The following is a 12,237-nucleotide window of genomic DNA, read 5'->3' as shown; positions in this document are numbered from 1 at the left end:
TGCCTTGACTCCCAGGCAAATCTATTTTATCTCCTGCCACCAGCCTGAATTTCTTGATGGAACAGCCTCGGGTCTTCCGTCCCTCCCTCCCACCCCTCCCGGAAGCAGCTCCTTGCATGATGACCTGGCTTGGAGGCTGGCTAGGCCTGGGATGGGAAGCGCCCCCTTCCGGAGTGGGGCTGTATAATTCTTCAGACCAGAAAGGGAACAGAAGCGCTGCAGAGAGGGCGGGAAACTGCACACACTCATCCCAAAGCTCCCCAGAGGGAGTGAGGCCTGGGCTAGCCAAGAGACAAGGCTAGGGTGCTCTCGGGATGCCCGAAGCTCAGCTCAGCTATGACAGCTCTCAGAGCTGCAGCATCCGGGATGGATGGGGTGAGCTGAGGACAGCAGAAGGGCTCCCCAACTCCTCTGCTTCCTCTTGGAAGACTTCAGAAGGGGAAAAGTCATTTAACAGTACGGTGGTCGCTCCCCAGACAGTCCCTAGAACGTCCAAAGGCCTGTTCTCATCCTCTGGTGTCCTCTAAGCCCCAGCTACTGATTCCAGTCTGGGTACTAAAGTCACATGTCCTCTAAGCATTTTACTGGGCTAGAAGTGTTTGGGAGGACACACTGACCAACCTTGGCAAGGAGGAGTTCAGGGAGCAAAATTCTGGCACCTACCTTAAGCACCAACAGCATTATGGTTAGGGAGACACCCCTCAGAAAGAAGCCTTCCACTACACAGATCTTAATTTTCACCAGCCTCCACAGAAGCCACTTGCTCCAAAACCTCATGCTCCCCCGGTGTAATTTCACAGCCCCAGGAACCAACCATCTGGAGCCCCTAGAAGAGAACGCACCCATCCTGCTCTTTGAGCAGGGACTCCCAGAGCCCAAAGGGCCCGGTCCTAGCTGAGACAGACTGGCCCCACCCATTACCCAAGAGCTAGCGACCCCTGGCAAACTCATGAGATCTGCCCAGCCCGTGTCATTTTGGCCCTCAAGGAATTGGAGCCTGAAAAGAGGTACATTTGGGCATGGCGGGGTGACCAGCCAGCCTGGGGAGCAGGGTGTGTCCCCCCCCCACACCGGGAATCTGGGTCATGCTTAGATGACAGAGAAACCTCGACTCTATCCACCCGCGCCTGCCTGTGTCTTCCCAGATGCGAGGTTTACGGGCAGCAAAGGAGGACTTCAAGAAATTCGGGGCACCGTGTGTGTGAAATCACTCCTCAGCAGAGGAAAAAGGGCTCTTTGCCTTTTTCCTCTGGTCTTTCGTCGGGGGGGGGGGCTACCTGTCCAAGATGCCTATATGGAGACTGATCCTCCTGGTGTTCCCTCCCGGCTCCCCAGGGTGTGAGAAGCTAAACCCCACCAAGCCCACAAGCAGCCCTTCAAACGGGCCCACTTCCTCTCCTTCCTTCTGCCTTCTCTCATCCTGGAACAACCCACCTCAGGTCTTCCCAGGCCATGGGCCTCACCGGCTGGATAGGTCTAGGTTTCTTTAGACCCCAAAAGATAACGCTGAAGGGGCTCTGACCTGTGACGGAAGAAACAGGACTTGCATACACGGAGACAGAGGAACAGTTCCCCAAACCATGAAACAGGACAGTCCCCAGATACAGCTGGCGGCCCACCCAGAGCCACTGAGGCAGGGATGACTCCACCACCAAGCCACATGGTGTCCCATGCCCTAGGCCTGAGGCTCCCACCTTAGGTAAAACACCAGGATGGAGAGGCCGAGGACCTTTTCTATAGGATTTGAGGAGGGCCCACGTGTGGGCCCTAAAGCGTCCAGGCACTGGCCCAACTAGGGCTCCAGCGGAAGAAATCAGACCCCATCTGAAGAGCCCCCCATCAGTGTCCCTGCGCGACCCAAGACCCAGACCTTCAGTCTTTGCAAGGAACCACTCACTCCCCAGAGTCCCGAGCCTCCTAAGTACTCGCAGGCTCGCTCTGCAGCTGCATCCCAGCAGGCCGGGAGACTGCTTCGCACAGCTCCGGGGCCCTCATCTCCAGCCCCTAGCCGCCGAGGAGACCCCCAGCTCCCACAGCCCCCAGGTCTCTCTCTCAGTCCCGCAGAGGGTGGAGGAGGAAGAGGAGGAAGAGGTGGAGAAAGAGAAGAGGAGGAGGTGGAGAGGAGGAGGGGAGGCGCAGCCGCCCGGGCTGGGGCAAAGGATATGGCCATTCCGTGATCTTTTTGGCGTATTTTCTCACCACGTTGTCTTCACTGAAGAGGAACAGGGAGCGGTTGACCGTGAGGCAGTTCTGGCGGACGGGGATTGGGTTGTAGAGGGCCATGGTCCGCGCTCTCTGCGCCATCGACTGCTTGTACATCCTCTGCGCTCCGGGCTGCCCGCCCTGCCGGCTGCCCCCGGCTCCTCGGCCGCCCGCGGCGCCCACGACCACCCCGGCGGCCGGCCCTGAGCCTCCTCCGCCTGCGCCGTAGCGGCCCGGCATCTCGTCTCCAAAGCGGGCCATTCTGCAAAGAGCAAAGGGCCTCGGGTTACGCGGCGGCTGCTGTTGCTGCGGCGAGCGCTGCGGAAGCCACGGCCACCGCCACCACCACCACCACCACCGCCGCCGCTTCTCAGGCTGGCCGGGCTGTGGGGACGGCGGCTGCACCTGCGACTGCGGAGACGCTCCACGGCCCAGCCCATCGGGCGGCGGCGCCCGGCCTCGGCTCGGGGGCTCACGAGCGGGACGGCCCGGCCGAGCCGGGGAGCGCGGCTCGGGACATGCCGGCAGAGGCGGTGACCCCGGGCGGGAGGAGGGGTGCGGGGGAGGGCGCGGGGGCGGGGCGCGGGGGAGGGGCGCGGCAAAAATAACCGGGGACGCGATCCAGGCGATCCCCGGCCACCCACTCCGGAGAGGAAAAAAAATTTTTCAGTTAAAAAAAAAATCAGTTAAAAAATATATAGTGTAAAAAGATTTTTTTAAAGCAACGCTCCAATGCACACCCCCTTTAAAACGCGAAGTCTAAGCGAAGGACGTCCCCCCCTCCCTGGGACGCAGCGATAAGCTTCAGATTCCTCGGAGGTCCGGGTCAGCTTGGCATCTTGCTAAAGGCGTGGGCTCGGCCCATTTGAAAAAGAAGAAGAAAATTAAATAATTTTAAAAAAAAGCCAAAACCAGGTCTTTGCTACGGGAGGAGGGTGGCAGAGAAGGATCTGTCCGTCTGTTTTGCTGACTTTCCTAGACCTGGAAAGAATAGAAAATTCCTAAAAACGCTGCAGCCCCTCCCCCAAATCCAACCCGGTTGGAGAGCGGGGGGGCGGAGGAGCGGGGCGCAGGGGCGCGGCGGGGCTCGGAGGCGTCAGGGAGCCGCTGGTCCCCGGCTTTGAAAAAAGCCGATCTGTTTTCCTCCTGATTCAGCAGCCGCCGGCTCCTCTGCGCGCGGAAGCGTGTGTGCGCGCAGCCAGGCGCGGCACAGCCTCGGCCGGGGGGAAATTGCAGCAGCGCAGTCTTGAAAATTCCCCACGGGGAGGGGGGGGGGGAAGGAGGCGAGAGAGCGAGCGAACGAGCGAGGGAGGGCGGTGTGCGCCGCTCGGCAGCGGCTCGGGCTGCGGCAGAGCCTGGCAGCATCCCCACCCCCGAGCGCCTCTCTCCCCGTCCTCTTCCCCCTCCCTCAGTTCCGCTGAAAGTAGAGGTGCAAGGGGAGAGCTGCCCAGCCAGATTCCGGGGCTAGACCTGGGCCCTGCGCCCTGGAGCAAGACCCACCCGGCTATGCGCGCAACCAATCACCGGCGCGGGAGCAGGCGCGGCTGGGCACAGGGGGAAGTCGGGACAGATCCTCCTGCACAGAGGACCTTGCCTGCCACCCCAGGTCCCTTGTTGCTGCCTAGAACCAGGCGGGCCCAGTTGGAAGGAAGAACTTAAAGAGCAGAGGGCTTGGTGTAGGGACTAGTGTGGGTGGCCGTCGCTGAGCAAATGAGGGTCTGTTGAGCAAAAGACAATTTTTGCGAGCTGGAAGGTTCAGAGCACTTCTGGGAGGGTTGCAGATCGCAGGGGGGCTTCCAAGCTGATGTTTAGGTCACCCTGGAGACCCTGGCAGGAGCACCTGTGAGCTCATAGGAGCAGACCGCTAACTGAGCCCTAGCATGCTAGACAGGGCGGCTGGCCTGGCGTTGGCATGGCCCCATCTCTACCAGGCGCCTGGATCACCCCCACCTGCCCTCTGTCCCTCCCCCCCATTTGGAAATTCCATAAACACAGAGAAACATACAATAAAATACAAATGAACAAGCTGAGAAATCGCCACCTTTGTGGGTGTCAGCGCCCCAGAAACCAGACCATAGGCCTACACGGGGGCTGGCTCCATTATAACCACTGCCTGATCATTCTTTTAGCTTTATGACTTTAGCACGCCTTCCTCAGCAGGAGCTGCGGTTTGGCTCCCTTCGACCCCATAATAAGCATCATTCTGCAGGACCTGGTTCCTTGGGGTCATCTTTTCGTCTTTTAAACTGGCCTGCTGTCATCCATAGCTGTGGGTGATACGTTTTCTTTGCTGCGTACTACTCTGTGGAGAGATCAGCCCACAGTATGTCCACTTTCTTCTCTGTGGGCATCTGGGTTCTTTGGAGATGGGGCCACAGCACAGCATTGCCTGGGACACCATATGCATGCGAGCATGCCTGCTTGTGGAGTGAGGCTACGTGTAGGTGGCCTTTCCGTCTCTAATCATTAGTATCTTCGGGATTACGAGATGCGAGACTGTCTTCTAAAGCAGATGTACCAAGGAGTAGTTTTGGGAGTTAGAGAGGTGGCTCGGCACATAGGGCACAGGCTGTTCCTCCAGAGGACCTGTACCATTTCCAGCACCCACATGGTGGCTTACAACCAGCTGTAACTCCAGTTCCAGGGGATCCAATGCTCTCTTTTGGCCTCCTTGGGCACCAGGAAGGCACATGGTACATGCACACACATTCAGGCAAAACGCCCCTGCCCATGAAATGAAATTTTAAAAGTTCTAAAAGAAGGAGTTGATTTCAGGGAAGAGCAAAATGGCTCCACCAAGCCTGAAGACGTGAACTGAATACCCGGGACCCACATGGAGGAAAGAGAAAACCAGCTCCCCAGGTTATACTCTGACCTCCGCAAATGTACAGCCACACACAATTAAAAATACCATTTTTAATTATAAAGGGGCATGTTTGATATGTGCAGGCTTATCATCCTAGCACTGAGGCTGAGGCAGGAGGATGGGATTTATCATGAACTTTGCTAAGTGTCTGTAGACTGAAAAGCTGATTATGAAAAGGGTAGAGACAGGCAAGTCTTCGGCTAGTTAAAGCCTGCTTGGCCCACACGGACATTAGTATTTGAGTTCATTTGGGATATTCTAGAACAATAAAATCTCTGTATATAAATTCTTAATTCTGTGCCTTTGGAGGGGCACTTTTAAGATTTTTTTTTTAATTTGTCAAAACAAGCCAGATGTGGTGGTACACACCTGTCACTCGAGAATTCAAGAGGCAGAGGCAGGAGGGTTGCTGTAAGTTCAATGGCTGACAGTCTGGGCTGCAGGGTGAGTTCTAGGCTAATCTGGGAGACAGTGTCAAATCCTGCCTCAAAAACCAGTGCATAAGCAAAGCACAGCAAAGAATTTGATACAGCCCCGCCTCCCCATCCCTGGGGATGTGGCACCACTCCCTACTTTCTACACAGGTTTTGGGGAATCAACTCAGGTCCTCATGCTTGAGAGGCCAGGAAGTCACCAGCAGAGCCAGCTCCCCAGTCCAGCAGCCCCATTCGCTTGTAAACACTGAGGCTGAGAAAGACTGAAAACCTCATCTAAGCCACTGCCGTGAGTCTCAAACCCCTAGACACCATGCTGCACAGAGGACCATCCGATACGCATTTCAGAAAAATGGAATATGTCTACCAGGGCTAAACATCTGAGCTGACCGTGAGCAGTGGAACGCTCCGGGATCTGTGTTTCTTATCATTACTGTTATTGTTAGAATGTGTGGGCACGAACGGCACGGCTCGCATGGGGGGGGGGTTAGAGGAGAATTTCGTGACATTGGTTCTCTCCTCCCACCTTTCCATGGGTGCCAGGGATAGAACTGGGTCATCAGGCTCTCACAGCAAGCGCCTTTCCCTGCTGAGCCATTCTCTGTGTGTCTAAGAAGAAAGAGGACACATGTCCACAGACATGCCCAGGATGCTGTCTGTGTGGGGACACGCACCTGCCCAGATGCATGTGTGGCAGTCAGAAGAAAACAGAATCGAGTTGTCAGGCTCAACAGCAAACAGCGCCCCCCGTTAAGCCATCTAGTCAGTCCAGTCATGGATAATATATAGATCATAGATGGACAATTTATTTTTGTTTTATGCCTATTGGTGTTTTGCCTGCATGTATGTCTGTGTGAGGGTGCCAGAAGCCTGGAGCTGGAGTTACAGACAGTTTTGAGCTGCCGTGTGGGTGCTGGGAATTGAACCCAGGTTTTCTGGAAGAGCAGCCAGTGCTCTAAACTGCTGAGCCATCTCTCCAGCTCCCATGTATAATTTCTACTCTATAAAGTTCAAATCAAAGCTCTGTCATTTGGGAGGTTGAAGTGGTCCCCACATTGATGGTAAAGGGGTGACCGACCTGAAGGGATCTTTAAGAGGCATCTCTCTATGGATGACAATTGTACAAAGGTGTTTATTTTGCAGATTTGGGGGCTAGTGACATGGCTCTGTAGGTAATGGCACTTTCTCTGTAAACCTGATATGATTGCTTGAGTCAGATCCCTGAAGTCTGCCACATAACGACGGAGGAAAGAAGCTGCCCCACAAATTTTTCCCTGGCCTCCATGTGTGTACCACGTCACACACACGCACACACACACACACACGCACACACACACACCTATGCACATGCGTCATACATGCACATTATTTAAGAAGCTAAAAATAAAATAAAAATGCTCTTTTTTATTTCAGTCGAGATCTCATGTAGCCCAGACTGTCTTTAACTGTCCTGCCTCAGCCCTCCACAGTGGGAGTTACAGCCATGAGGTAAACACGCTTGGCTTCTTCAATTTCTTGGCTTATTTATTTACTTATTGTTTGTTTGTTTGTTTACTGAGACCAGGCCTCATGTATCCAAGCTGGCCTTAAACTCACTGTGTAGCTAGTCAAGAATGACCTTACGTTCTGATCCTCCTGACTCTACCTCCTGAGTGCCAAGATTACGAGTGTGTGCTACCAAGCCCAGTTCTTGGGGTGGGACCCAGAGTCCCATACATACATACAGAGAAAGTGTCCTGCCAACTCAGTCACATTCCAGCCTTGTGTTAAAAATATTCATCGAGGGCCAGATGTGGTAGCACGCGTCTTTAATTCCAGCACTAGGAGGCAGACACAGGTGGATCTCTGTGAGTTCAAGGCCAGCCTGGTCTACAGAGTGAGTTCCAGAACAGTCAGGGCTACAGAGAAATTCTGTCTCAAAAAAAAAAAAGTGATGGGCTCTGGGTACATTATCACCAGATATTGGTTTTGCATAGATGAAAGCATTCTTTAAACTAAAGGGATGAATTTCTCGCAGAATCTCAATGGCTACTGTAGGTCGTTTCTGGGCCTTTGACAACATCAGTGACCACTGCTGACCAGGGAGAAAGACTTGGACTGTCAGTTGCCCCTAGCTGGACGAGCAGGTGGCCAGAAGCCCCAACCGTTGGTTTTCAGCTGGGATCTGTCTGTCAGGTGGTGGCAGTCTGTGGCTCTTGTGTGACTGAACAGAGCCCTGAAATGAATGCTCCCATGAGATGAGCCCAGATTGCATTCCCCTGCCTACTAACACAATTAACCAGCAAAGCCAGCCATGTTGTGCTGCAAGAAGGGGTCAGGCCAAAGGCATTTGGTCTCTGCTATTCTGGCTGGGTACCCGCCAGTATTAATCCTCAGGGTCTTTGGAGGTGTGATAAAGCCAGCTGGGTGTGGGGGCCCACACCTTTAATCCCAGCCTTTGGAGGCAGAAGGAAGATCTCTGTGAGTTAGAAGTCTGTCTGGTCTACATAGTGAATTCACTGTAGTCTAGGGTTGCCTTGAACTTTCAGCAATCCTCCTGCCTCGCCTCTTAGATATGAGCCATTGCCCCATTTCCTTTTTTATCCCCTCACCCCTTTCTAACCACTTCCTTATTTCCAGGCAAAACAAGTCTCTCCAACATTTTCCTCACCACCCAGCCCTAGAACAAGCTGTATCTCCAAGGGGCCTGGCTTCTTTTCACTAGAGAAAGATAGTTTGAAACCATCTTGGGGCTGGGGGCCATACAGAATCGAGAGTTTTGTTCGATCAAAGAAAATCGGCACTTTGGCAACCACCAAAAAAAACGTGGAAGAACTATCAGGAATGTCTAAAAAGCATGGATAGGAAACCGAGAAATAACATGACCCGCGCACATTGTCAGAGCTGCGCCCTCAGATGTGCCTCCACCTGGGCTGGAGATGGCCATGGCCCTCACATGCCTTCAGTGCTCCGCCACTGAGCCACGCCCCTGCCCCTCACTGGGGGATTCTAGGCAGGGGATCCGCCACTGAGCCACGCCCCTGCCCCTCACTGGGGGATTCTCAGTAGAGTCTCTACCACTGAGCCACACCCCTGCCCCTCACTGGGGGATTCCAGACAGGGTCTCTACCACTGAGCCACACCCCTGGCCCTCACTGGGGGATTCCAGACAGGGTCTCTACCACTGAGCCACACCCCTGGCCCTCACTGGGGGATTCCAGGCAGGGTCTCTACCACTGAGCCACACCCCTGCCCCTCACTGGGGGATTCTAGGCAGGGGATCCACCACTGAGCCACATCCCTGCCCCTCACTGGGAGATTCTCAGTAGAGTCTCTACCACTGAGCCACACCCCTGCCCCTCACTGGGGGATTCTCAGTAGAGTCTCTACCACACCCCTGCCCCTCACTGGGGGATTCTCAGTAGAGTCTCTACCACTGAGCCCCACCCCTGCCCCTCACTGAGGGATTCTCAGCAGGGGCTCTACCACTGAGCCACACCCCTGCCCCTCGCTGGGGGATTCTAGGCAGGGGATCCACCACTGAGCCACACCCCTGCCCCTCACTGGGGGATTCTCGGCAGGGGCTATACTGCTGGGTGTCCCAACCCAACAAGCAAATGATCAACATTAGCAGGGACCTAGGAAGGAGGCCACCGCTCTGCATCCCTCTGCCAAGAATGCCCAATTTGAACAATTTGCTTCCAATCAAGGTCAGACGAAGGGATGTGCTGCAGAACCAGTGTTGTAAAGAGACACAGTAAAGAGCACAGTTTAAGGCTGAGTGACCCATCCCAATGAAAGGAAACATAATGTCATATCCAGCCACAGGGCAGGACCTTATGCTGCGACAGAGGATATTATACAGCGCAGCTGGTGCCCTGCAGATTGGATAATGATGGATTGATGCTAATTCCCGGGTGTGGTCGTTTTCTCTGTGCTTATGAGAGAGACTGGTCTATTTCAGGAAACTCTGTTTCTAAGGTTAAATAAAGGGCCACTGGGTCTCTCAGAGGCCCAAGAAGATGGAGAAAGAGAGGCACAGAGATCCTAAGTCTAAGTGGGGAAGACTGGCATTTGAGGAAATTGGACAAAGGGCATGCAGGAATTCTTTGTGCTATTTGTACAATTTTTTGGAAGTCTGAACTTTAAGGAAAGGAGGATATGTCAACAGTTAGCAAGATAAAACTCTGTGTGCACAGCCTCATTGTCCTCCTGGGGGCCTGCTGTGTGCCCAGTGGTTTTGTAGGCACGGACTACGATGGTGACTCCCAGGTTGAGAATGGTGATTGAATACATAAATAAACAGAATGAAGCAAGCGTGTGGGATGCACGAAGGCACTAGACGTCTGGAGAAATGAGGGGTAAGAAAGAGGAGCCGGCGCAGAGCCACGGGGTCTCAGAGTGAGCAGCTGTGTGGAGCGCTGTCACTCAGGACGACAGCCCTTTCTCCTTGTCTTGTTGCCCTGCTGTTCCTCGTATGATCACCACGCTGTAAATGAACTTCGTTCTTTTAACAATCTTAAAATGTCCAGTTGTTAGACAACATTATTATTGTATTTAAACTGATTGTACATGTTAACATTTATTGTATTTAACTTTTTTATTACATTTATTGATTTGTGTGTGTGTGAGATAGAGAGAGACGAGGGGAGGGAGAATGTGGGTGGGCACAGTGCCACAGTGCATATGTGGAGGTCAACATTCAGGAGTCTTTGCTTCCACCATGTTGGTCCCAAGGATTGAACACAAGTCACCAGGCTTAGTGGCAAGCACCTGTATTGACTGAGCCATTTCACAGGCTCCTAAACTGATCTTATACAAAATGTGACATATGAGGCCAAGTGGCATAGAACATAAGGGCCAAACGCCGACCTTCAAAAGGCTTAGAAGCAGGTTGGAGTGCAAGCTGCTTCCCATGAACATTTATGTAGCAGCGAGGAATATCCAGGAAGCATTCCAGAGGAGAGGAGCTGATGCCAGAAGCCAGCCTCTGTCCAGACTTGGCCCACACCACAGTTCAGATTCCCAGCACCCACAGAAGAAAGCTGGGCCTGACCACTGAAACACTAGGCAGAGGACGGGAGAGACGACTCCTCCGCTAAGAGCCCTGGCTGCTGTGTCAGAGGACTTAGGTCCCATTCCCAGCACACAAGGTGGCTCACGACTGCATGTAATTATAGCTTCAGCCGACTTGACACCTTCTTCTGGCCTCCCTGGGCACTGTGCACACAAAGTGCACAGACATACACGCAGGCAAAACAGCCACACAAGTTAAACTAACAAAATTTTAAAAATTTGAGGAGCGCAATAGCGGCAGAAACCTAATGTCAACCTCTGACCCCCACAAGTTTGTACACGCACACACACCACAACCAGACAGTAAATAAAAAAGATCCAGATGGAAAAGACTCTGCGGTGGTGCCATTGAGCAGACTCCAACTGCTTCTCAGTCTCAAGGGAAGGAACAACAGCCACTTTTGCTTCTCTTTTGCTCTTCTTTGCAGTTAACGATTTTGTCCTAATTTAAAACTTTTCTTCCTCTGCCAGCAACTTTTAATTTGACAGTAAAATCTCCCTTGCACCCTGTCTGGCTCACAGCCTGCACCTAGATTCCCTCTGGCATCATCTGTGAGAGGCTCTTCCTAGCTCCTTCTTGGACCCTGGCTTCCTGTCTCCTAGTTCACTCCCTCACTGGGATGGAGTCACCCTGCAGCAGTTTTCTGAGAGGATGTGCGAGAGGCCCCCTAGTTACTTGTTGCTGCGCAAACTTCATAACACAGAACAGTGTCTGCCTCTGGTTCATGCTGGGAGTCTACTGGGTTGTGCTCCCCATAGCCAATATTACCAAATGGTGGGGGGCAATAGACACATCAAAGGTTTCCCCAGTCACGGGCTGTCTCAGAGCCTGGAAAGGCCCAAACAATAGGATTTCTTAGAACCTCTCTCTGCCTTGTGTGGTCCCTCTGTTTAGGGTCTCCACACTGTGGGTTCAGGGTAAATGGGATAAAAATGCCAGAAGTTTCTATCTCACTGGAGGAAGTCCCTTCTGAAGCCTCCGCTGTGATTTAATACTGGGAAGTGGTGAAGAATCTGTTCTGCTTGTTCTGTCCAGTGAGTCAGAAAACCGCATCGAAGGATGAGAATGTAGCTGTCACTCTCTTCTGGGAAAGCAGCAATTATAAAAGAGAAAACACAGAACAACATGCGGGCAGCTGTGAAAAGTGCAGTCTGCCCCCAGAAGAAGCTTGAGACGTGTGTGCTTGCAAGTCTCTCCCCGTACCGCACGAATAGCGTGACAGGCTGGAGAGACATCACACTGAAGGAGCCTGTACTGTTCCGGAAGGACCAAGTTCAGTTGCCAGCTCTCACCGCAGGATGCTCACAGTGCCTGTAACTCCAGCTCCAGGGGATCTGACACCCTGTTCTGGACTCCAAGGGCAACACCCACCCACCCACCTACAGAGAGAGAGAGAGAGAGAGAGAGAGAGAGAGAGAGAGAGAGAGAGAGAGAGAGAGGACCTCAGGACTTTTCAAATCTCCTGTCCCTGGTTCCTTTACTCAGCCCCACTGTGCTCTGAAACAGTTACTGTCACGGTATTCATTCTGTTTCAGCCCTTGCATGCTTAGAATGGTTTGCAATGCAGAACTGAGGTCTTTCAGTTCTGAAAAACGTTCTTGAATCATTTCTTTGAGGATTTCTTCCTGTCTGTGCTCTCTAGCCTCCTAAACTCCCGTTATAAGTAAACTGGTCTTTCT

The 12,237-nt window shown here is 53.1% G+C and overlaps 1 protein-coding gene across 1 annotated transcript in view; it reads right to left on the bottom strand.

The window, feature by feature from the left end:
* Positions 1-12,237, bottom strand: part of LOC142852178 (voltage-dependent P/Q-type calcium channel subunit alpha-1A) — a 273,933-nt gene that overhangs the window by 227,002 nt on the left and 34,694 nt on the right. The window contains exon 2 of the mRNA XM_075976692.1: positions 2,165-2,464. Coding sequence (XP_075832807.1) covers positions 2,165-2,464 — 300 coding nt within the window. The remainder of the gene's footprint in view (positions 1-2,164; positions 2,465-12,237) is intronic.

The sequence above is a fragment of the Microtus pennsylvanicus genome, chromosome 6 (genome assembly GCF_037038515.1).
Source record: "Microtus pennsylvanicus isolate mMicPen1 chromosome 6, mMicPen1.hap1, whole genome shotgun sequence".
NCBI lineage: Eukaryota > Metazoa > Chordata > Mammalia > Rodentia > Cricetidae > Microtus > Microtus pennsylvanicus.
The sequence above is the reverse complement of the archived record's forward strand: the minus strand, read 5'-3'. Positions and strand labels throughout refer to the sequence as shown.